General features: G+C 41.8%; 1 protein-coding gene across 10 annotated transcripts in view; it reads left to right on the top strand.

Moving 5' to 3' along the window:
• Aff1 (ALF transcription elongation factor 1) overlaps nt 1–21,705 on the top strand; it is a 160,738-nt gene that overhangs the window by 62,928 nt on the left and 76,105 nt on the right. For 8 of the 10 annotated variants that reach the window (XM_020184045.2, XM_020184043.2, XM_020184047.2 and 5 more), the window contains 2 exons: nt 14,743–14,863; nt 15,264–16,187. In XM_020184045.2, coding sequence (XP_020039634.2) covers nt 14,743–14,863; nt 15,264–16,187 — 1,045 coding nt within the window. Of the gene's footprint in view, nt 1–14,742; nt 14,885–15,263; nt 16,188–21,705 lie in introns of all 10 variants that reach the window. The other 2 variants (XM_074041806.1, XM_074041807.1) reach the window with 2 other exon arrangements.

The following is a 21,705-nucleotide window of genomic DNA, read 5'->3' as shown; positions in this document are numbered from 1 at the left end:
AACTTGCTTTTTCTTTTTCTTTTTTTTTTCCCTCCCCTCATGGCATCTTTTGTTTTTAAAACTGTAGGGTTACTTGCATGTGCTTCATAATGTGATTTTATAGAAATTATGTAGGTGATTTCGTACCAAAACTCTTGAATTAATTACACTTTTCTCTCTTGCTGAGATTTCTGCTGGATTTTTTTTTTAATTGAGTTACTGGCATTTTTGACTTTCAAAGATATTTTGAACGTTGCTTTAAAAATTACTTTTCCTGAGCTAGAGATGTAGTTTAGTGTTAGAGTACTTGCCTAGCATTCATGAGGCCCTGGGTTCAATCCTCAACACCAAAAAAGTTATTTCTCCCATAACTGCCACAACTGAAGTTCTTCTGAAGCTGAAGGTGTGGGGACTGCTTTCTTTAAAACAAGTGAGTCTCACTCCAGAATTATCAGAGATTATTTTTTGGCACCAACCCTTCCCTTGGTGAAGATACTTTGTAGAGACCCTGTGCATTCTTTAAAACGTCCCCATTTTTGGGTAACAGTAAAATGCGTGGGGCAGAATGTACCTCCCTGCTGCTTAGAGTGCATTTACTAGATAAAAGTTAGAGTGGCTGAGTTGTGTGCTGGCAGCACTGCTGCTGAAGTTGTGGACAGGCAGGGAGGGCTCCCCTGAAAGATTGGGCTCAGTTGTCAGTCATCCTGCATGGGTGGGGCCTTTTATTTCTGGACTCCCGTGCTCTTGCAGCCCTCCTTTTGGGCCTAGGTGAGAGAATCTGGGAGTGATTGTCCTCCCAGGTAACTGGGAGTGGATCTGGAGATAACCAGGTGCCCCAAGGTAAAGTTGGGCAAGTTGTTGTAATTTGTCAGTCAAATTACCTGGTTGCCCTACCTGTTTCTTTCTATTCTGTTACCCTCCTCCTTTGGGTAAAACGGAACATAAATACTCCAGCCACTTCTCAGCTACCACATTGCCAGGGAACAATTGAGAATCTCTGTCTAGGCTGGGCTGTAGTGGAAACAGGGTCTACCTGAGGGCAGAGAGGGATGGCAGCCTTTACTAGTGAGAGATCCCAAGAAAGTTTTAAAATGGGAAGAATAGGTGGTAAGAATGTATAAGAGGTTCACTCTACCTCTGAAGCTTAATTTTATGAAGGCTATGAACCCATTTTCTCCTCATAATGTCAACCTGACAAATGTCCTTTTCTTAAAATAAAGGCATTTGTTTCTAGTGGTGCAGTATTCCACCAGGCTTTTACCCTGTCAGTGCATTTGACGAGCAATAGATTCTGACCTTAAACAGCAGCCACTGGCTTCATTCTTCATATTTTCCAAAAACCACACCCGCCCTCTGGAGTAGATGGGTCAAGGAGGTTGGGTGGACTCACTGTGCCTTTGGAGTTTAATCCCAGAGCTTCTAATGTTTTCTTGTGCTCTGCCCTGTCTCTTGTATCCTGTTCTTTCCATTTATCGAAATTATAAAGAATTTAGTATGAAGTCCATCATTCTGTTCAAATGCAGCTGAGTGTGACTGGAATGGTTTTATAACTTGGTGTCTCCCACACTTCCAACACACACTTCTCAGCACCTTGGAGACAGCAGATAGCTTGGATAGCGGCACACTGTGAGAGACACTAGAACAGAGGCTGCCCGCCTGGCACACTTTCTACCACATCACATTGCACCCATCTTTTGGGGATAAGGAGTAGAGACCGAGATAAGCAGAGAAATTTCTATCTTTTCCCTCCAGTCAGTAACGTGGCTAAAGAGAGATTAAGGAGACTGATGTCACTAAAAGACTATATTCCAGAAGAAATTATTTCCAAAGCAGTCTGTACTCTTTTAAAATGAACTGAAAAAAAAAAAATCCTTTGCTTTTCTTTCTTAATAATTTAGACTTCTAGGCCAGGGGTCCACAAACATTTTCTGTACAGGACCAGATGGTAAATATTTTAGGCTTTGCAGCCATGTGGTCTGTGGTACAATTCTTCAGCTCTGCTTGGCAGAACGAAAGCAACCATGCACAAAATACAAACAAATGGCCTAGGGACTGTGTTCCAGTAAATCTTTATTTACAGAAGCAGGTGGACCAGCTTTATCCTACAGATCGTACTTTGTCAATCCCTGGTCTAACCCATCTTTTTGTTTCTTGCTAACTTTGTTCAGTGCACATTTCAGGTTGAAAAGTAAGCCTCATTTAATGTTAAATCAAATACTAATGTGTAAAAAATATTTTTGCCTGTAATCCCAGCATCTGGGTGGGAAGCTGAGACAGCTACATAGTGAGACTCTATTTAAAAAAAAAAAAAATTCCCTTTTTTTCCTTGCTGGTAATCTCTCCTTTGACTTCGGAGTCTGAAACTAATGGTCTAGTCAAGTCTGGAATTTAAGAAACAGTTTGAAGTGGGAGTATTCAACTAAATACTCACTTAAATTTACTACTGAAATTTTTTTCCCCCAGAAAAAGTTGTGAACGCTGGCTCAACAGTGATACATGGAGGTTTTGAACACAGTGTGAAATGGTTAACATTAGGAATCTGTGCCAGACTTTGCTGGGCAAGGCTCTAGGTGAGAACTGGCCTCTCTGTGCACGGGGGAGACCCAGTTCTTAAGCAGTTCACACAGCCTGGAGGCTGTCTCTCTTAGGTAGTAAGGAGGAAAAGGGCCTGTGAGAAGTGATTAGCTTTATTCCCACAGCCATGCTTTGTGCATTTCATAAAAGGGACAGTGTTCCCCCATGCACAGTAACTGGAGACCAGTGTTTCAGATTGGGGGATTCCTGCTGTGGAAGATTGTGGGGTGCATGTCCATGCTTAGCAGAGTGGGTGGCTGCAAGAAGCCATCATCCCCACAACTTATCAGAGATTGTTTCTATCTATCCTATGGGAAATTTGGGTGGGGTGATGGGTGCCTACAGACTATGGTGAGTGATCACTCCTTAGAACTGAAATGCCTGTTCCAGGGGACATGGAGACCCTTTCTCCCCTTGGAAATTTCTGCTCATCTTTCAGGTCTCAGCTCAGATGTCACCACATTGAATTAAATCACCTCAGGCTTTTCCATTTAGAGTTGAGTTTTCTTCCTTAGTCTGTCAGCACTGTGACCAACTTCTACAATCACTTTTTGGGTTTTTTTCCTTCCTTTGTATATCCTCTAGATTGTGGAGTCTTTTTTTAATCCTTAGGTCTAGAATACAGGAGTCAGAATTTACCAGAAATAAGTCAGTTTCTGTTCTCATTCTGTGAGGCTTGGAGTTAGGGTGCAGGAAACCGTAGATGAATACATTCATTCATTTAAATAGGTTTAAGTGATATGAATAATATTCAAAATGCAATTCTGTGTGGAAAAGTTATTTCATTATCAGGTAGAACATGTTATCACAGTGTGTTTGGTAATTTTGAGGGTCTGCTTCTGGTTTACTTGCAATAGCTCTGTTAGCCTCTGCTTCTCAGAGACCAGAAGTGAATAGTTTAAAGTATTATCAAGGACACACTCTCTAAAAACTCCTTAACCTCTTTTGTAATTGAACTTTCAGATTCCAGCTTTTTGGAGGGGGAGGAGGAATGGTTTATTAAGATTGATAAATACCCTTTGTTTTTATTCAAGTGAATGGCCTGTTGGTAGTAATGACGAAAGGATGATATATTCTGTGTTTAAATGTTGATGGCTGTGCCAAAATCCAGCCCAAAGAATCCTGACAAGCTTTGTAAGGCTCCCAGCACCACGTAGCAGAGGTCAAATGAAGGGAGACTTCTTCAGCAAAACAATGACTTACTGTTTAGTTTTAAGGAGATGCCAATTATAGTGGGTAGTAGGAGGTGAGCTGGGGTTATGATGAAAATGAGAACACTTAGAAACATGTCATTGTTGTTTGTTGCCATATAAAATACCAGTATATGTTTCCAACACTCTTCTTCTGTAATAATCTCCCTGTTCTTCCTACTTGAAATGTCTTTGGAATGAAATGGAATAGGAACTACATCTATTTTTTATGACATTAAACTTTCTGTGGAAAAAAGTGTTGTGTGTGTAATTAAATTACCAAAGAGACAGAGAAATACAAAGTAAGATGTAAAGAAAAATGCTGATGATTCTTTAAAAACATTTATAGGGACAGCTTATTCTTCCACTTTTGTTTCCTGTTTTGTGTAATATATAAATAAGGTTAAATGTCTGCTTTGTCTGTATTTGCTAGGAACCTGAAAAAAGCCTAAGTTTCTCTGTTTGTACGATGTAACCACAGTAGCCTGTTTGTCTAAAACACCATCGGCAGTGCTGTCTAATACTGGATCTTGTGTGTTGATTGAGGGATGGAAGACCCTTGACTTAACTGATCTATGCTTTCATGATGGCAAGAGTTTTAGAAGTAGAAAGAGGAGGAGCCCTACCAGTTTCTTTTTATTTATTCAGTAATGAAAAATGTGTTGTTGGTCTCTGTGTACTCATTTAAAGAATGTTTCTTATTATCTAATTCCTGAGAACAGAGAGAAATTAATTGCACCTTGCCAGTTTCCTTATTATCCCATTGTTCCTCCACTGCTCTTATCAAGTCACAGACATTGCTTTTCCTTTCATTTTCCAAGTGGAAGTCTTTTCCTGTTGCCTTTTGCTGTTGGTTAGCAAATGAATACTGAGCGTTTGTTCTGGCTGGAGCTGTACCTGGTACACTGGCCCGGTTTCAAGCAGTTCTCTTTATTGTATGTGGTGCAATTGGTTCTTTGGAATGTGTGTTAGAAGTTCAGTGGTTGGGAGGGACCCTTCCTTTTGGAGTGGTAAATTCTGTGTTATTTCCATGCTGTTCTTTAGAATGGACCTGACTCAGTTTGATGTATGTTTGGAATTATCTGGAGCTTAAACTGTTCAGTGAAAAAATATATATTAAAGACACTAAGTATGTTTGATCTCTTATGAGTTAATCTCTCTATAAAGTTAATTGTTTTTTGTTTCTTTTTAAATCACCTTGAGGAAAGTTCAGCAGTCTCATGATACACAGGATGAATTTGGGAATGATTTGTTTCTCTCTTGCTTTCTGTGTGGTACTTGGAAATTTGTTGATATATTAATCAGAGAATGCTGTTTGTAATTGCCTGGGGTTTTTTTTTTTTTTTTTAAATCTTTGCAGCACTGGGGTTTGAACTTGGCCTCATGCTTGCTAGAAGGTGCTCTTACTGCTTGACCACTCCACCAGCCATAACTGCCTAATTTAAAATTTTTTATATGTGTGTGTCTGTGTGTGTTTTGGCTGTATTGGGGATTGAACCCAGAGCCTTGTGCATGCTAGACAAACACTTTGGCTTGTTTTAACGAAAAGGAACCACTTGAAGCTGTGGATCTGAGTGTAGAGCAGGTGTGCAGAATTCCATGTATCTAGGAAGTTAGAACTGGGTAAGTCAGGAGGGGCCAGAGACCCTTAATTCTTCCTGGGGCTGGAGGAGTCAGACATAATTGAACCAAAAGACCAGTACAGAAAAATCATTCCAGATGGTGACTGGAAGAGATGAAGCAAGGTGAGGTGCTAGAGAGCACCTGCACATTGGATGGAGTGGCTTTACGTCTGGGACCTACTGAAGAGCTGATACTTAACTTGATATGTTGGTAACATGGGAGCCAGCCAGCCTTGGTCTCAGGCACAGAGTCCAGACAGGGTTCAGCAATGCACAGCTCCACCTGTTTGAGGTTTGAAAAGAAGGCCAGCCTGGCCAGTACTGGAAGTGGGCAGGGAAGAGGATCCATTAAGAGGAAGTGTGCAGGGGATAGAGTCTTATAGGCCAGGCTTCTGGACTTTAATTTTGTAGGCTGGGGAAGCCTATGGCGGCTCTCAGCAGTGGAGGGAGCCATTTAATCTGATTTGCATTTAAAAATATTTCTCTGACCACTTATTTTCTTGTATGCTTTTCCCTGTGCCAGCATCACAGACTTTTCTTTGTGGGAGTTCAGTTGTTGAAATTTTAGTCTTAGAGGTAGCTTTTAAAAATTATTATGAATTAAATGTGTATTTGCTATAAATGTTTAATATTACCCAAACTTCTTTTGTAGTCATTTCATTTTTTTTCTTTTCTTTTCTTGGTGTGTGTGTGTGTGTGAGAGAGAGAGAGAGAGAGAGAGAGAGAGAGAGAGAGAGAAAGAGAGGTTTTTTTGAGATAGGGTCTCATAGAACTGTTTGCCCAGGTTTGGCTTCAAACCACGATCTTTCTGAGTAGCTAGGATTATAGGCGTGAGCCACTGGCACCTAGCTTGTATTCATTTTCTTTACTTTTCTGTGTAGTACAATTTTGATAAACTGAATATAAAATGTAATATTAACTAATAAGAATGTGGTGTTAGCTGAGGCTCCTTTCTGGGCTCATCTGGGAAGGGAAGATGTCAGCTTCCTTCTAGGTTCATTGGTTTTAGGTGTCAGTGAATCAGTTTGTTGTCAACTAATAGATTGGCAGAATTCAGTAGAATTCTGAATGGCTTAAGTATAATCATCCCGGTCAAAGAGCTGTAGTGTCACTCACTAAGCTCTGTACAGCGTACAGTGCTCTCAGGAGTAGGCCTTGTCCTGTAGCAGATGTTGCCCAGGAAGACAAAGTCTTCTAATGGGCAAGCCCAGGCTGGAGGGAAGGCTGGCTATCCAGCTCCTAGCTCCTCCTGCTGCAGGTCACAGAGTTGAGGAGTAAACAGGGAGGGCACTCCACCCCCCAGCAGTGAGAGGCAAGCTGCAGTCCTGTGCAGCAGGGGACTCAGGAAGGGTTTAGTAGGAGAACACCAAGATCAGATTCATGGGTGTTAGCAAGGTCTGTAGGGTAGCTCTGTGGAGACAGAGAACCCAGAAAGTACATCTGGTTGGGCTACTTCCATGTGATGAAGCTGACACAGCACTTCACTTGAATTTTGAATACTTAATATATTTAATGCCTTAAACATTTTTTTTTAAGTTGAAAAGGTGGTGAATTAAATGAAGTATGCAGTAAAACAAAAGACGTTAAGCTTGTTTGTCTACATTCTTCCTTAGTTTGTGACTGCAGGAGTTTTAAATCTTGAGGCTGTACTGAGAGAGCTCATTGCATAGATAGGCGTGTGACGTGGTCCTTCACGGACAGTTGAGTGTGTAAGAAGAACGGAGTGGTAAGGAGGCCAGTATTCCGGTTGATCCCAGTGTAGACCGGACTTGCAGGAGAAGGGCCAGCAGCTTTGCTTGTGTGTCTTATTGCTGCCAAATGAGATTGCCAACGAGGCAGGCGGTCAGAGGCAGCTCTGACCACCAGCAGCTTCTCACTGAAGGGAGAGACATAAAGAACTTGTCAGGTGACAGATTTTATCTCAAGTGAGCTTGTTGCCATTATGGGGGGGTGGGCGTAATTTCTGTGTTTTATTAACCCATAGCTATAGATTGCCAAATCTTCGAGGTAAAAGTCACCTCTTTTTCACTGGGGTGGTTTGTGTAGTTGTTGTGTTTGCATGGTAGTCCTGCTCAGTCACTATGAGTTTTTTACTTTTTGATTATGTTTAGAAGGCCAGGAGGCTTGATCTCTTGCACATTGGGATACTGTACATGTGTGTCTCCTCTCTCCTCATCTTTTGTTTCTGTTGGAGCTGCATGTCCCCATCTGAGGTTTCTTTCCCTCCCTTCCCCTTAAAAACCAGCCCACGAAGAAGACAAGTTCTTGTGCTTTTCCATCCACAGGGTAAAAAATCCATCTCAAAATAAATCTGTGATCTCTGAAGAGAAACAAATGGGTGACACTGGCTACCCTGGCTTAAAAAAAAAAAAAATCAGCTGCTGGTATTTGAGCCATTTTCTTTACTATACTGTAGACAGTAAGGTTCTGCTTCATGCAGATGGGCCTAAAATTACTTGGTAACTATCCTAGGCTGAGTCCAGTTTTCAGAGCTCCTAATGAGAGTTTCTGCCAAAATGAACATATTAAAAAATTATATTCCTTTACTGCTGATTTTATCTTGCTATATGTATATGAGACTTTCCCCCCCTCTCATTGATAATCAGAACTTTTAACTTCTGAAAAGAAGTTAACTTTTCTGTGAAAAGAATGTTAAAACAAAACTGAACGTTAACAAAGGGCTTCCTAAACCACATTACCACTTAAACTCCTTCACCCTGAGTATATGAGCCTTCTTAGAGATTTTTTGTAATGTGCATCCTTTCAGACCTTTCTTGCACGTTAGCTAGCATGTGCACAGAAGTCTCTAGCAGGTTCATTTTGAAAGGTAAATTAACATTGTATCTCATTAGGATTGATATGACAGACTGTTCAAGATAGTCTCTCTTCTGTCTAAAATTTGCAGTATGCATTTAAGATATGCAAAATATCTTCCTGGCTCCAAGTCCTACAGAGAGTTTATGATGTATAAGAGGAATGTAAATTTCACTGTCGTGTATTACCCTTTCACAGGACAGTGAGTGGGCAGAAAGGTTATGTGGGCCATGTATTCAGGGTTGTTTTAATTTAGCAGAATGGGGTCACCCAAAACTATTTTCAAAACTATTACTTGGAAATTAATTATTAATAAATTATAATAAAGCTGAGCTGAGCCTTCTGTGGTAACATGTGGGTAGCTGAGAGTGGTACAGGAGATGATCCTCTGGGGCCTCCTCCAAGAAAACAACTTACTTCGTGTTATTTTGTCATTGTATTTGGCTATTTTTTTTTTTTCCATGTAAAATTGAACTCTACAACATTGTGTTTTAGGATCAAGAGCCTGGCTTTTATCTTTATGTTTATTGTGTGTGTGATAGTGGAGTTATTTAGAGTGAAAATCTTCAAAGATTTAGAAAAGTGATTTTTTATTATGAGAAAGACTGTTGCAAATTCTTTCACATGCGAGTAGTGGGAAGGGGAAAATTCTCCATCCTTTGAAGCAACATTAATTTTGCCATCAAACATGGAGCCACTCTGATTTCTTGTCTTTAAATTGTATTTGGAGAAAGAGTTTAATGGTGAACTAATACTGTTCTCTTAATACATGTTGACATTCTTTCATAAAGCTAATGTGTGAAAAATGTTTGCTGGATGTTAGGTGGTAGGAATAGAATGTGGAAACTAAGGGTCAGCAGCAGATGGATTCAAGAAGTGTTTCTATTTCCTCTCTCTTTGTGACACATGTGTATCACCATTCTCTAAGCTGGTGTTGCCTAAATTTGTTTTATGTGTTGCTCTGTCCTTTGTACATTCAAATCAGAATGGCAAAGTGCTTTTGAAGTAGTGAGAAGACCAGAACTTTTTTGGAGTTGATTTTAGGATTTTCCTTTTTCTTCTGACCATATGTCTCTTCCATGTTTACAAAGATAAACCCACATAGGAGAGATTAACCTCAACTCTCCAAGAAAGAATTAACATTTTAAATGTGAATTCTAGCGGGAGTTGGTGACATCTTTCAGAGGAAAGCCTACGTAAAGTGACCAGTCAGGGGTGATAAATGGGTAGTCAGCTGTGCACAGCCAGCCTTGTGGCCATGAGTTGCCATGGAAGCGCCAATGGCATTCAGCGTCTTGCATGACTAACCTAGGTTAGCAGCAGGGCCTTGGTCTCCAGGCTGGGAGCAGGTGCCTCAGCTGCATGATAAGAGTAGGCCTGCAGCCCCTGTCTCCAGTCCAACTTGTATCTTTCTGTTACTGTCTTTCCTCATCCACTTGTGCAAAGGAAAGAGAAAAAGAAATCACTACCACCAATCCTTACAGAGTTGTGGTTGCTTTCATTTTATCACAGTATTTTAACACTTCCATACCATGTTCCGTGACCCCAAGGAGAAGTGTTTCAAAAGTCTGAGTAAGCGTGCCCCAGGCCCCAGTGTGGGGTTGACTAAATGACTGTTCTTAGAGATGAGCCAGGCAGCTTTAAATTCCTCAGGATTTTCACCACCTCTCAAAGTGAGAGCACCCTGGTGGCACGTTTTAGGCTCCAGAAGCCTCTTTCAGGCTTCTGTGCTGAGTTGCAGTGGGAGTTGTGTCGGTGAGAACATCTTGTGGCCCAGGCCCTCAGCTGGCTTGTATTTGTTCTGAAGGGCGAGCCTTCACATGTGACCTCTTTCACCAGGCACTGGAAGCTTCCTCCATGGTCTTTCTAGTTGTTTATTTAATTAAAAAAAGAAATGTTGTGGAGGAGGTGGTTTGACGCATTCTTGCAGAGATCCTCTTGCTGCATTGTGGTGAACCTCAAAGATGGCAGGCAGTTATGTGATCTGAAAGCTGCTGAAAGTTATTCCCTACCTAAAGATGATTTGGGAAACTTCTGGTAGAACTGCCGCATGCCTGTGGACTGATCAGACTTTGCACACTCTGCTCCTCACCCCCAGGGCACCTCAATACACGTGCCTGTTTTTTAAAGCCATCAGCTGCTTCCAGCCACCATGTGACTTCATGCTTTTTCTCCCTCCATGGGGTCTACTGGGCTGACCAGAAAGCTGGCATTGAGATCCTAGGAACATGGCCTTGGACAACCAGCCAGAAGCTAATGGGAGTGAACTCATCGTGGCATACTGTGGCTACTTTGGTGCAAGGTTATTTACAGCCTATTCTCGAAAGAAATTATTGTGAAGAGTCTCTTAGCACATTAAAGACGACTTGTCAACCCAGAGGTTATAATGGGGCCAGTGGCCTCAAATCTGTAAATTTTAATAAGACTGTAAAATAAGAATGGTTAGCCCAGTTTTTATAAAGTGAAGAGAGGTTCCATGTGGTCTGCCATCTCCGTCTCAAAGATGTTAGGTTGCTAGTCAAGGGCAGACCTTTGTGGACATGTTGAACTTAACATGTATTTTGTGGCTCTGAGATTGCTGTGCCGGCAAGGGTGACTTCTGAACCCTCGGTACTTCCTTGAGACAGGAAGTTAACACGCCTTTTTGTCATCGTTGCCCTATTTAACACAGCCTGAAAGCTTTGCTTGCAGCAGAACTGTGACAGAGAACATAAGCTTTGTTGCCAGACCTTTGAATTTTCAGGTCAGGTCTATCATTACAAGCAAGTCAGATGCGCCTCAGTTTTTCCACTTGGAAAATAAGCCTAACCGTCTTTTCACAGGGCTCTTGGGAAAATCAAATAGGACAGTGATGTGATGTGACCAGGCTGCTGCTGTCTGCAGTGCTGTTGTTTTTGTGGTAGGCTCCCAAAAGAGCCTACCTTTACCCCTGGGAACCGCTTGAAAACTTGCTAGCTGTACTCAGCTCAGGCTCTACCTCAAGTTTGGTAAATGGAAACTGTGGGTCTCTGTAATCTACTTTAACAAGTCCTTCATGTCACTCTGATGTGCACTGAAGAGAACCTCTCAGCTGATGCAGAGGAGTTTGTGGAGACATCAGGTGGGAGCGCTTGTATCTCACCGTTACATGCAGATCAGTAAGAGCATCTAGCCAGGCTGATGTTGGAATGAGTTACCTTGACTGTGTGAGAGTGGAAATGCCTTATTTTTCCTGCCAGAGGGGGAAAAGTGACCTTTAATTAAAGTGATAGCTAACTTGTAGTTATTCAAAGTAATTAGAGCCATTGTGAATCACTTAAGATATTTGCCACTTCCTAAAACACCACCCCTTCTTTGCTTATAACTTGGTTTGAAAATACTCAATAAAAGTTTACTCGTGCTGTATGTAAACCTATTTATTTATTTTGTTTTTAAATTTACCTTTTCCCTGATTTCATAATGCAACCAAGAAAAAAATATTCCTGGAAAAATTTTGCCTGGGAACTTCTAACAAACCATTGTAAACTTGTACTAAGTAAAAGTGAAGTAAACCAGAAATCTACCCAGTGTGCCTGGCAAAAGTCTGTTAGTTGCAAGGAGAAAGAGGCCAACCCAGGACAAGGGTTCCCAGCCCTCCTGTGCACCTCTGCACACCTCCTGCCTCCTTGGCCTTCTTCTACCCTACGAGAGCCATGGTGAGGGGGCACCCCAGAGATGGCAGTGACATTTATTGATGTTTTTACTCACCAAGCTACTTACATGTTTTTCAGTTGAAGAGTTATGATGAATTAAAAAAAAATCATGCAAAGCTTGTCTCAAAATTGGTATGTCTACCAATAAATTCTTAATGTGGCTTTAGATTTTTTTTTTAAACAAATGAAGTAAAGCCCGAATAAACTGGAATCCTTAATAGGGTTTCATTTCTCAGAGGCCTCTTGACTTTTAGAATCACATAATACTATGCCAGTGTTAGGAATTTTATGAAAAAATAGCCTAATTAGGGTTTCTGTCTATAATTTTAGACCAATGTAATTTTGCTTAAGGGTAACTTAGAGTGCAATTGACAAGGAGATATACAAGGACTTTTCCATCTTGGACTGGGAATTTTGCTGTTGGCTGGTCCCTTTTCTGAGACAAAGGTAGAGATTGTTCTGAAATGGCCAGAACTCTGCCTCATGAGGCAGAGCCAAAGGCTGAATACTCGGGATCAGGTAAAGTCATGGAGATCCTTGGCTGTAGTGAGCAGTATGAGAAGAGGGTGGATTTGAACAAAAGCTTCAGTGAGAACAGGAGACCAGCTTGTCTTCCCATCCTCTCCCAGCTGCAGCAAGACCATGGGGGAGAAGAGGAAGCTGAGGATTTCAGGTTGCTCAGAGCATAGCTGCATGCCCTACCCTTCTCTGAAAACTGACTGAAGAGTGCCAAAAAGCAAGTTTAAAGGGGTTAAAAAAAAAAAAAGTTATTTCCTGACTAGTGCTCTTATGTGGCTTCTATGGTTGTGTGCTGATGGTATGTGGCCTTTTGAACCAACAAGAGGAAGGAGCAAAACCATTAAATGATTGAAAGGAATTCTTGAGTGGTCTTCAAGTCCCTTTGCCACTGCCAACCAGAAGAAAGTCTTGGTGTCCGAAGCACATGACATTCAGACTCTGTTATGTTTACTAACACAAGTCGTTACCTTTGTAGCTAGGCACTCTCTTGAAATCCGATACTGTGAACTATGTCACCTAAGAAGGTTTGATACAGTGGTCTAAGCAGACAATTACGCACCAAATCATATCAGATTTATTCCGGTAGCTCAGCTCCCCCTGCACACCCACTACCCCACTTTAGACTGAAAGATTATGACATAGCAGTTTATTTTTTAAATAGCTATAATTTAAAAAAAAAACAACTGTTTTTGTACATTTCTTCCAGAGTTAAATCTAAGAAAAAGTTGTAAGAACGTTTATAAAAATAAGCACAATGATTGTTTTTTAATTTAAAAATATTTAATGATAACCAAGTACCACGTGCTAGCCCCAGGAGAGTGGTGACTAGGAGAGGCTTTGTCCTGGTGGAATTCACATTCTAGGGGAGAGGTGAGGGGAAATAACCAATTGATGTGTTAGATGGATTTGAATGAAAGTATCAAAATCTAGGATGTCCCTGAGGGTAGTCTGCTATGGTTGGAACATAGAGGTGGTTTGTAGGAAGCTGGGCCTGGAAGAATCGGTTCTCTTTCAGTAAATGGGGTTCAGGCAGGCATCAGATCAAGAGACTTCCCCTTGCAGGATGTGCTTGGGAGTGGACCTGAGTGGGTGTCAAGTAGAATGCCTTGGTGAGCCTTTCGGGGGCAGTGGGATGATGCGTAGAGTAGATCTGAACCAGATTACAGGAGGATTTTCATGCCAAAGCAAGGAGTTACGAGTTTATTCTGCAGTAGAAGGAGCTATCGAATGCTGTTATAGTTGTAAATATGAAGACAAGAGAATCAGGGACTTAAACCAGGTGTCATTTCAAGGGAAGGCTGAATTAGAGGGATGAGATATGGGGCAGGCAAGATGAAACAGAAGTCATGAGAGAACAGAGGCCAGGAGGGGGTTGGGGAGGGCATCTGACGTCAGGGCTAGAATTTGTAAAGGTACATATGGTCAAGCCCACTGAGTGTTTTCCTGTTCATTCAAATGGCATTGGGAATGGAGATTCATGGATTCCCTAGAAGCAAGTCTATGAAGACAATAGTCATTTATAAGTTGTTGTTTTCATTATTGATTACAGCATGTGAGGGTTTGCAGGGAGAGAGGGCTGTGTGGTGACAATGTGACAAGCCCACTTTTAGTTTGTAGAGTTGCTAAAATTGACCTTCTGGGAGCATCTCTTTCTGACTCATTTCTCAATGAACGCATTTTAACCCTTTTGGTGCCAAGATAATGACTTAGGATAGATTTTTGTTTGATTTAAGTAGGGCAATCAGATTGTAAGACTTTCTCAGTGAGGAGAGCTGACATCTGTAATTGGATCTTCTCTGTGTATCTTTGACATTTGAAATGAGAAATATAAATCATCTCTTTGGATTTACATGCCAAGAGACTCCTGGTAGAGTAGACTGAGAATAAAGTAAATGCTGTTTTGGGTGCCTGGTAATCTTTTAATTAGGATTAAGCCTTTTGATTTTAATCTTCCAAAGTATACAATAACTGATCCAGGAAAACAGCCTTTTTCAGAGTTCACATCCTGCTGATTCCTTCAGATGGAAAGTCTCTCTCTATCCTTTATTTTGCAAACTGGAGGTTAAAAGTACCATTATTCATGTCTCATTTTCACACTGCCGGTAAAAGACTACTAAACTTAGAGTCAGTCCTGAGCCATGATGCAGGCTGTAGCCCAGAGTGAGTGTGGGCTGCTGGAACCAAGTTGTGGGGTCACAGCCAGTTGACGCCTCTATCTAGGACTGGGTTGAAGATCTGATGCTTTCTTCATGCTCCCTGTCCTTATTTCTTCCTAGGAATGTCCTTGCCTTATCCACAAACATACATGTACACAACAAACTTGAATACTGATAAATTTTGTTGTTTTCGTTTTTTTTGTGGCATCTGAAACAGCTTGTACAATGAAGACAGAAACCTGCTTCGAATTAGAGAGAAGGAAAGACGCAATCAGGAAGCTCACCAAGAAAAAGAGGCATTTCCTGAAAAGATTCCCCTTTTTGGAGAGCCCTACAAGGTATTCACCAAATGACCAGAGGTGAAAGTCTGATTTCTCACCATACTGAACTCTGTGATGAAATGATTCATTGTAACTGATTCCAAACAATGATCACAGCTGTGAAAATAATTTACTGTAGAGATTGTTTTTGAAAACAAAATTTTTGAATTCTCCGAATATTGTGGTTTTCTTTTGTAATGTTATTTTCCTGTGATTAGTAATATGCGTCTATGGCAGGCTTCTCAACAGAGGAAATGAGTTACAACTCTACATTAATTTCTGTATGGTATACATTAATGGTGTTATATAACAGTTTGTTAAATGATTGTTCCCTTATCCATCCTTTCTTCCCCCCTTCCTCCCTCCCTCCCTCTGTTTCTCTTTTTCATCTGACTCTTCTCTCTTTTCTTTCTTTCAGACAGCAAAAGGTGATGAACTGTCAAGTCGACTACAGAACATGTTGGGAAACTATGAGGAAATGAAGGAGTTCCTTAGCACCAAGTCTCGCCCTCAGCGCTTGGATGCTTCAGAAGATAGGTTGGGGAAGCCAAGATATCCTTTCTTTCCTGATAAGGGGAGCAGCATTCCATCCAACTCCTTCCACTCTCGGGTCCACCACCAGCCCATTCACACTCCCACCTCTGGACCACTTCCTGTTGGTACCATTAGCCACAACCCAAAGATGGCGCAGCCAAGAATGGAACCGTTGCCAAGTCTCCATGCCAAAAGCTATGGTCCACCGGATGGCCAGCACCTGACCCAGGATCGCCTCAGTCAGGAGGGGTACAGCTCTACTCATCACAACACAGGTGACCACAGAGCTGATGGAGGCCACTGTGCTTCTATGACAGACTTAGCTCCAGAGAGGGAGCTTTCCCCCTTAATCTCCTCTTTGCCTTCCCCACTGCCCCCTTTGTCACCTGTACATTCCAGCCAGCAGACTCTTCCCAGAATGCAAGGAAGCAACAAGGCTCACAGCAGTAGCAATAACAGTAAAAGCCTCTGCCCAGCCAAGTCTCCCAAGGACCTGGTGGTGAAGGTCCGTGATAAAGAGAAGCCTCAAGACAGTTTGGTGGCGGTTGCCAGCCTCGGGGTAGCTCCTCCCCAGCCGCCTTCTCAGACATTTCCACCCCCTTCTCTTCCTTCGAAAAGTGTTGCAATGCAACAGAAGCCCACCGCTTATGTTCGGCCCATGGATGGCCAAGACCAGGCTCCTAGTGAGTCTCCAGAGCTGAAACCGCTGCCGGAGGACTTCCGTCAGCAGACCTTTGAAAAAATAGACTTAAAAGTGCCTGCCAAAGCCAAGCTCACCAGACTGAAGATGCCTGCGCAGTCAGTCGAGGTGAGTTGGGATTTCTTACCTGGGCCATTTCTAATTTGAAGACAGAGTTGAGATGCAAGTATCTGGAGAATGGCAGTGGAGTGAGGGGGTGAGACTGTGACCTTGGGGTGTGGCATTCCTTTGGTTTTAGGATTTTGTGAACCCATGAAAAGCTCAGGTCTCAGATGAGTTAGATATTGAAATGGCAAATTTTTATTTTGTGTGTGTGTATCTCCTCACTATTTTGCTCAGGCTGGCCTTAAACTCCAGACTCTCCTTGAACTCCAGATTCTCCTGCCTCAACCTCCAAAGTGCTGGGATTTCCCTAGTTTGAAATGCACGTTGCAGAGGATTTTAAAATGTGTGTTTTTTTTTTTTGAGCTATATTTAGTACAATATAGAGATCCTGAGAATAGTTTGTATACATATGTATATGGCCCACAACCCAATCCAAGAGAGCAAACACTTCTAATGTCAGAAAGTTCTAGAAAGATTTTAAGTTGTATTCATTGAGGGGAGAGGGGGCTTGGAGGGGAACTGGCTTTTTTTATTTTAAAAACAATTCCAAGGAAAAAAGTTTGCAGTAGTAATACCTCCTCAGTCTCAGTCAGTTTTTCCTAAGTCAAAAAAAATTTAGGTGCCAAAATGTTGAAAGGAAAGTTTATTTTTTTTGAAGATCTGTTCTTACAAATTGTAAGGAACTTTGAAAGTACAGTTGTGTTGTAATATTTTTTATTTATCACCTAAAGAAAACATTGGGTATATGTGACATCTCATTTGAGAACGAATCACAAATATGCAGAGTGTTATTCAACTAAGTAGTTTTAAAGTAACCAAAATACTATTGTTTGCTTGGATTTTTTGTTCTGTTTGTGTGGTTTTTTTTGTTTTAAGGTGGTGCTGGTGATCAAACGCAGGGCCTCACCCATGGTAGGCAAGTGCTCTACCACTAAGCTATCTCAAAATACTGTATTTTTTAAAATCAAGGAAAAGCCCTCCTTTTTCTACTCTTGATAATGGTAGCATTGTGTTTGAATGTAGAGAATGAGAGCACATATTACTGAATGCAATATGAGATTTTAAAGTGGTGATAGTTACTCAAAAATTAAGATTAGTAGTGAAGTGTTCGAAGTGAGTTTTATTTATTTATTTATTTATGTATTTATGTATTTATTTATTTATTTATTTGAGATAAGATGTCCCTGTGATGCCCAGGCTGGTCTTGAACTCTTGGGCTGAACACGTGGGTGCTCAATTCATCCTCCCACTTTGGTCTCCCAAGGAGCTGGGACTACAGGTGGGCCTGGGTAAAGTGAATTTTGAAAGCTTTTCTGTTGACAAAGGCTGTGGTCACATCTATTGTACAGACATTCTAATTTGCATGTCTATTGCTCAGAGACATTTAAGTCACCCAGATTTCAGTTTTTAATAATGCCAGAGGTAAAATTCCTTAAGGTTTTAAAAACAATTTTTGTTTTTATTGGCATTTTGTACTCTGCATACATGGTAACATTTATAAAAGTTCTTACAATGTAGCTTATTTGAATTTATCCACTTCATCATTCTCCTTTATCCCCTGTACCTCTGTTCCTGGAGTAGTTTCAACAGGTCTCATCTTTCTAATTTCATAATGAGTACATAACATTTCCACCACATTCACCTCCTACACTCTTTCCTTATGTCCTCCCCCTCCTACTTGTGACAGCCCCAGACAGGACATGCTAAAGCAAAAGGTTTTGGAATCCTTGGCTGTAAAGATGGCCCTGATCTTCACGGAGGAGAATCTGGGCCTGTAGGTGTCAGCTTTTGCTTTAGAAGAGAGACTGAGGGCTCTGTCCTCAGACAGCTCTTGAGATGTGAGTGCCTCTGGATGTTCTCAGAAACTGACTTTTGTTTGGGGATTGAGGAAAAAAAATAAAAAAGGAAGAATGAAGCAAATGAAGCATCTGACTCAGATGGCAGAACTGGACCTCTGGTCATTTATTGAACATTTTGTGCTGAGATGGAGGCAGAGAATAAGACAAGATCTTTTCTGCTCAGAATGTTCTGTCATCCTATCTCATAATTCAGACTTAATGGGGGTTCCTTTGCTGTATTTCTCAAATTGAATCTGTTGTAGCTTCTTAGTTCCAAAAAAAAAGATAGCAAACTTTTTTTTGTTTTTTAGAAAAACTAAACTGAGAAAAATTGCTTTTAAACAATTTTAGGACACATTAGTATTTACATAGTTTGCTAAATACCCAAGCATATGTTTACAGGTAGGGGTGGAGGATGCTAAAGCAGTATTGGTGCTGCCCCTAGAGACTAAGTCTAGTGCACAAGGGAGCCGACACTCCTGAAACGATTTGAGAATAATGGAATGCAAACCATCTGGTGCTAGGTGCACCATAGGTAAACCTGTGTGAGTTCAGCTGGTGGGATTCCCAGCTAGCATTTCAGGGACTGTGTCTTGGTTAGTGCTATTGCTTTCTTGGGAATGGAGGCAGGAGAGAATTGCTGAGTAAAGGTTTTGCTGTTAGGTGGCCCTTGCACATTTTCTGAGGAGTGGGCATTTGAAATTGGACAATGGGGTTTTCTTGGCACAGAGGCATCTGCTGTTAACAACTGAGTACGTGTAAACTTGTCATCTGCAGTCAGCGTTCCTTGTAGTATGACAGTTTCCTCTGGTTCCTGCCAGAGCCCTCGTGTCAGTGGCAGATGCGGTGCAAACTGCCAGCGAGTCCCATGGTGCTGGTGAGCGGGAGGATGAAGTTGAGAGGCCAGGCAGATGGAGGGCTCAGTGACCCACGTGAGGGGACGAGTAGCCAGGAGCAAGGAATGACAGGGGAAATCTGGGAAGCAGGATACTGGTGTGCTCTGGCTAGGTTGTGATTTTGCTTTTATTTTTTGACAAGGTTTTGGATTTGATTTACCTTTTTTTTTAAACAAAGATCTCACATTTCACCGATTGAGTATTAATGGGTATCGTGCATAAAATCTCAAATTTTCATATTCTCGTGAACCCAAGGAAAACAGATGTGAGACTAAGGAGAGTAGGGAATTATCCCCAGAGCCGGGGGACTTTGAATATAAAAGCAGAATTTGAGCAGCATCCTGGGTAATTGGACATGCAGCAGGGGGAGTTAGTAGAGCTGGAAAGGGGAAGGAGGTGGCCCGTGGTTTTCCTTTATTTGCTTCATTGGTCCTAAGACCAGCAGGAGATTTTTTTCTCTTTCCTGGAGTGTGAGGATAGTTGGGTTTTGTGGTCTGTGCGTTGTTCCCGCCCCTTCCCCACTGCTTCTACAGAGGGGTATTTTTGTAAATGAACCCAGATAATAAAGTCACCTTGTCCTTTGGTGTTCCTTCTTCCTCAGACCACAGTACTGTGGATTCCTTATACTACTCTCTGTCCTTTCACTTCCTGGAAAGTATTTTGTTTTGTATTTTAGTTAGTAAAGTACCTTACTTTGCTGGGTAAGTCATTCTGATAGTTAAAACTTTGTCCTGCCTAAGACCCTAATGGAAAAAACAATGGAAAGATCACTATTCTGACTAAATAGAGCCCTAGACTCGAAAACTCAGCACTTGACTTTCCCTGGGAATATTAGTCTGTGATGACCGCAATGGGTAGTGACCTCGCCGAGGGCGGGGCAGAACTCTGTGATCTTATGGGAATGTTTTCCAGCTGTAGAGTTGGCGCATCAGAGATGGAACTGCCCAGTTGGAAGACTGGCATTGCTCTACATCTGGCTTTTCTCCCTAGAGATAACAAAAAGGAAAGCTGTGGCACCTCTGTATAAGTGTTCCTGGCCTTGTAATTCAGGGCTAGTGGTTGGGTTGCGGTTGGAGGGGAGAGGTGTGTGTGCCTAGACACAGGTTTGGGCAGTAGGGTATGTATGTATGTGTACATGCATATATTTATTTAATTGTACCAGGGTTTGAACTCAGGGCCTTGCACTTGCAAGGCAGGGGCTCTACTACTTGAGCCATGTCTCCAGTCCTAATAGGTCTTTATTGTAAAAGAGCAATGGGCCAGACACAGTGGTACATACATGCCTGTAATCTCAGCATTTGGGAGGCTGAGGCAGGAAGATCTAAAGTTTAGGTCAGCCTGGAATATACCGTGAATCCCAGGCCAGGCTGAGTTACATAAGGAGACCCTGTCTCAAAAAACCAAGGGCTTCAAGATTGCTTCAGTTCTGCAGGGAGAAGGAACAAAACCCCACAAGGGCTGAGGTATTGTAGAATGCTTGCCTAGCATGCACAAGGCCCTGGATTTGATGCCTCAGCACTGCAAAGCAAATACATTCATGACAGAAATGAAATAAGCAGAGATGAGCATATCAAATTGTATGCCAAATTTAGACTATTATCATTTTAAAGGTAAACACACAGTCCTTTCCTTTTACAAATAAGATCTAAGAGGATGAAGTACCATTTTGCTAAAAGTGTCAGGGTTAGAGTTAGAACTCCCAATTCTTTGGTCTTTTTACTTTGACGACTTGTCTGATAGTAACAGTTGGCTATACCCATGGGCATGGTGGTCATAGAACCCAGGGCCTCCAGCATGCTAGACTAGCTGTACCCCTGAACGGCATCCTCAGCTCCAATTTGTTGTGTTTTTGACCAGAACAATGTGGTTCTGTCACCTAAGAGAGAGCCTGTAGCACAGTCTTGGGAGATATAATAAGTTGCATTTCCTACAAGTGTTCTTTCTTTCTTTTCTTTTCTTTTTTTTTTTTTAATCTTATGTGTGTTTCTTATCTCCAGATTTTTTCTGTTATCCTTCTTTATTTTCTGTTTTATCTATTAATCATCATGATATTAACCTCCTGTGTGTCAGGCAGTGTGGTAGGCCTTGGTGATACAGCTGAGGTAAGGCTAGACAGAACCCTGTCTCATAGACCTTTTGTTTTAATGAAGGACATTGATAATTGATACATCAGCGGAAGATACCCACTTTAACAGGAGCACTGGCTGCTGGAAGGAAGGAGGAGGGTAATGAGAATGAGAACTAGAGAAGCCATTTGAAGAGGGTGGCCGGCAAAGGTACCCCCATTTGGGGATGGCCTTCCCAGAGACACGCAGGATGAACATGAGTCAACTGCACAGAGTTAGAACAGGCATTTCATTTCAAGCCAAGAAACAAAAAGTGCAAAGGCCTGAATTTGGGGAAGCAGTGACTATTTAAAATAGAAATGAGGAGACTGTGGCTGGAAGACTGAGAGGAGGGGAAGAATGCGAGATGAAATCGAGGCATGAGCCAGAGAGAGACCATGCAGGCAGGGCTTTGTAGGCCACAGAGGCATTTGGATATGAGTCAAGTGTAATGGAGACTTGGAGGATTTTGAGCAGGGGGAATGACATATCTACTTTCTTTTGGGCTTCTGCATGGAGAATAGATTGGAGGAAAAGGGTGCAATCAGGGAGACCATTTAGGAGGTGAGATGTCACAGTGGCTTGGAGCAGATACATACCCACACTGGTTGTGTTGGGCTGGGAACTGCTAGGGCTTTGTGATTGATTGGAGGTGGGAGTATCCTGGGGGTAATGCTGTGAC

The sequence above is a fragment of the Castor canadensis genome, chromosome 9, assembly GCF_047511655.1.
Source record: "Castor canadensis chromosome 9, mCasCan1.hap1v2, whole genome shotgun sequence".
In the NCBI taxonomy this organism is placed as follows: Eukaryota; Metazoa; Chordata; class Mammalia; order Rodentia; family Castoridae; genus Castor; species Castor canadensis.
Note: the sequence above shows the minus strand (reverse complement) of the source record. Positions and strands in the feature narration are given on the sequence as shown.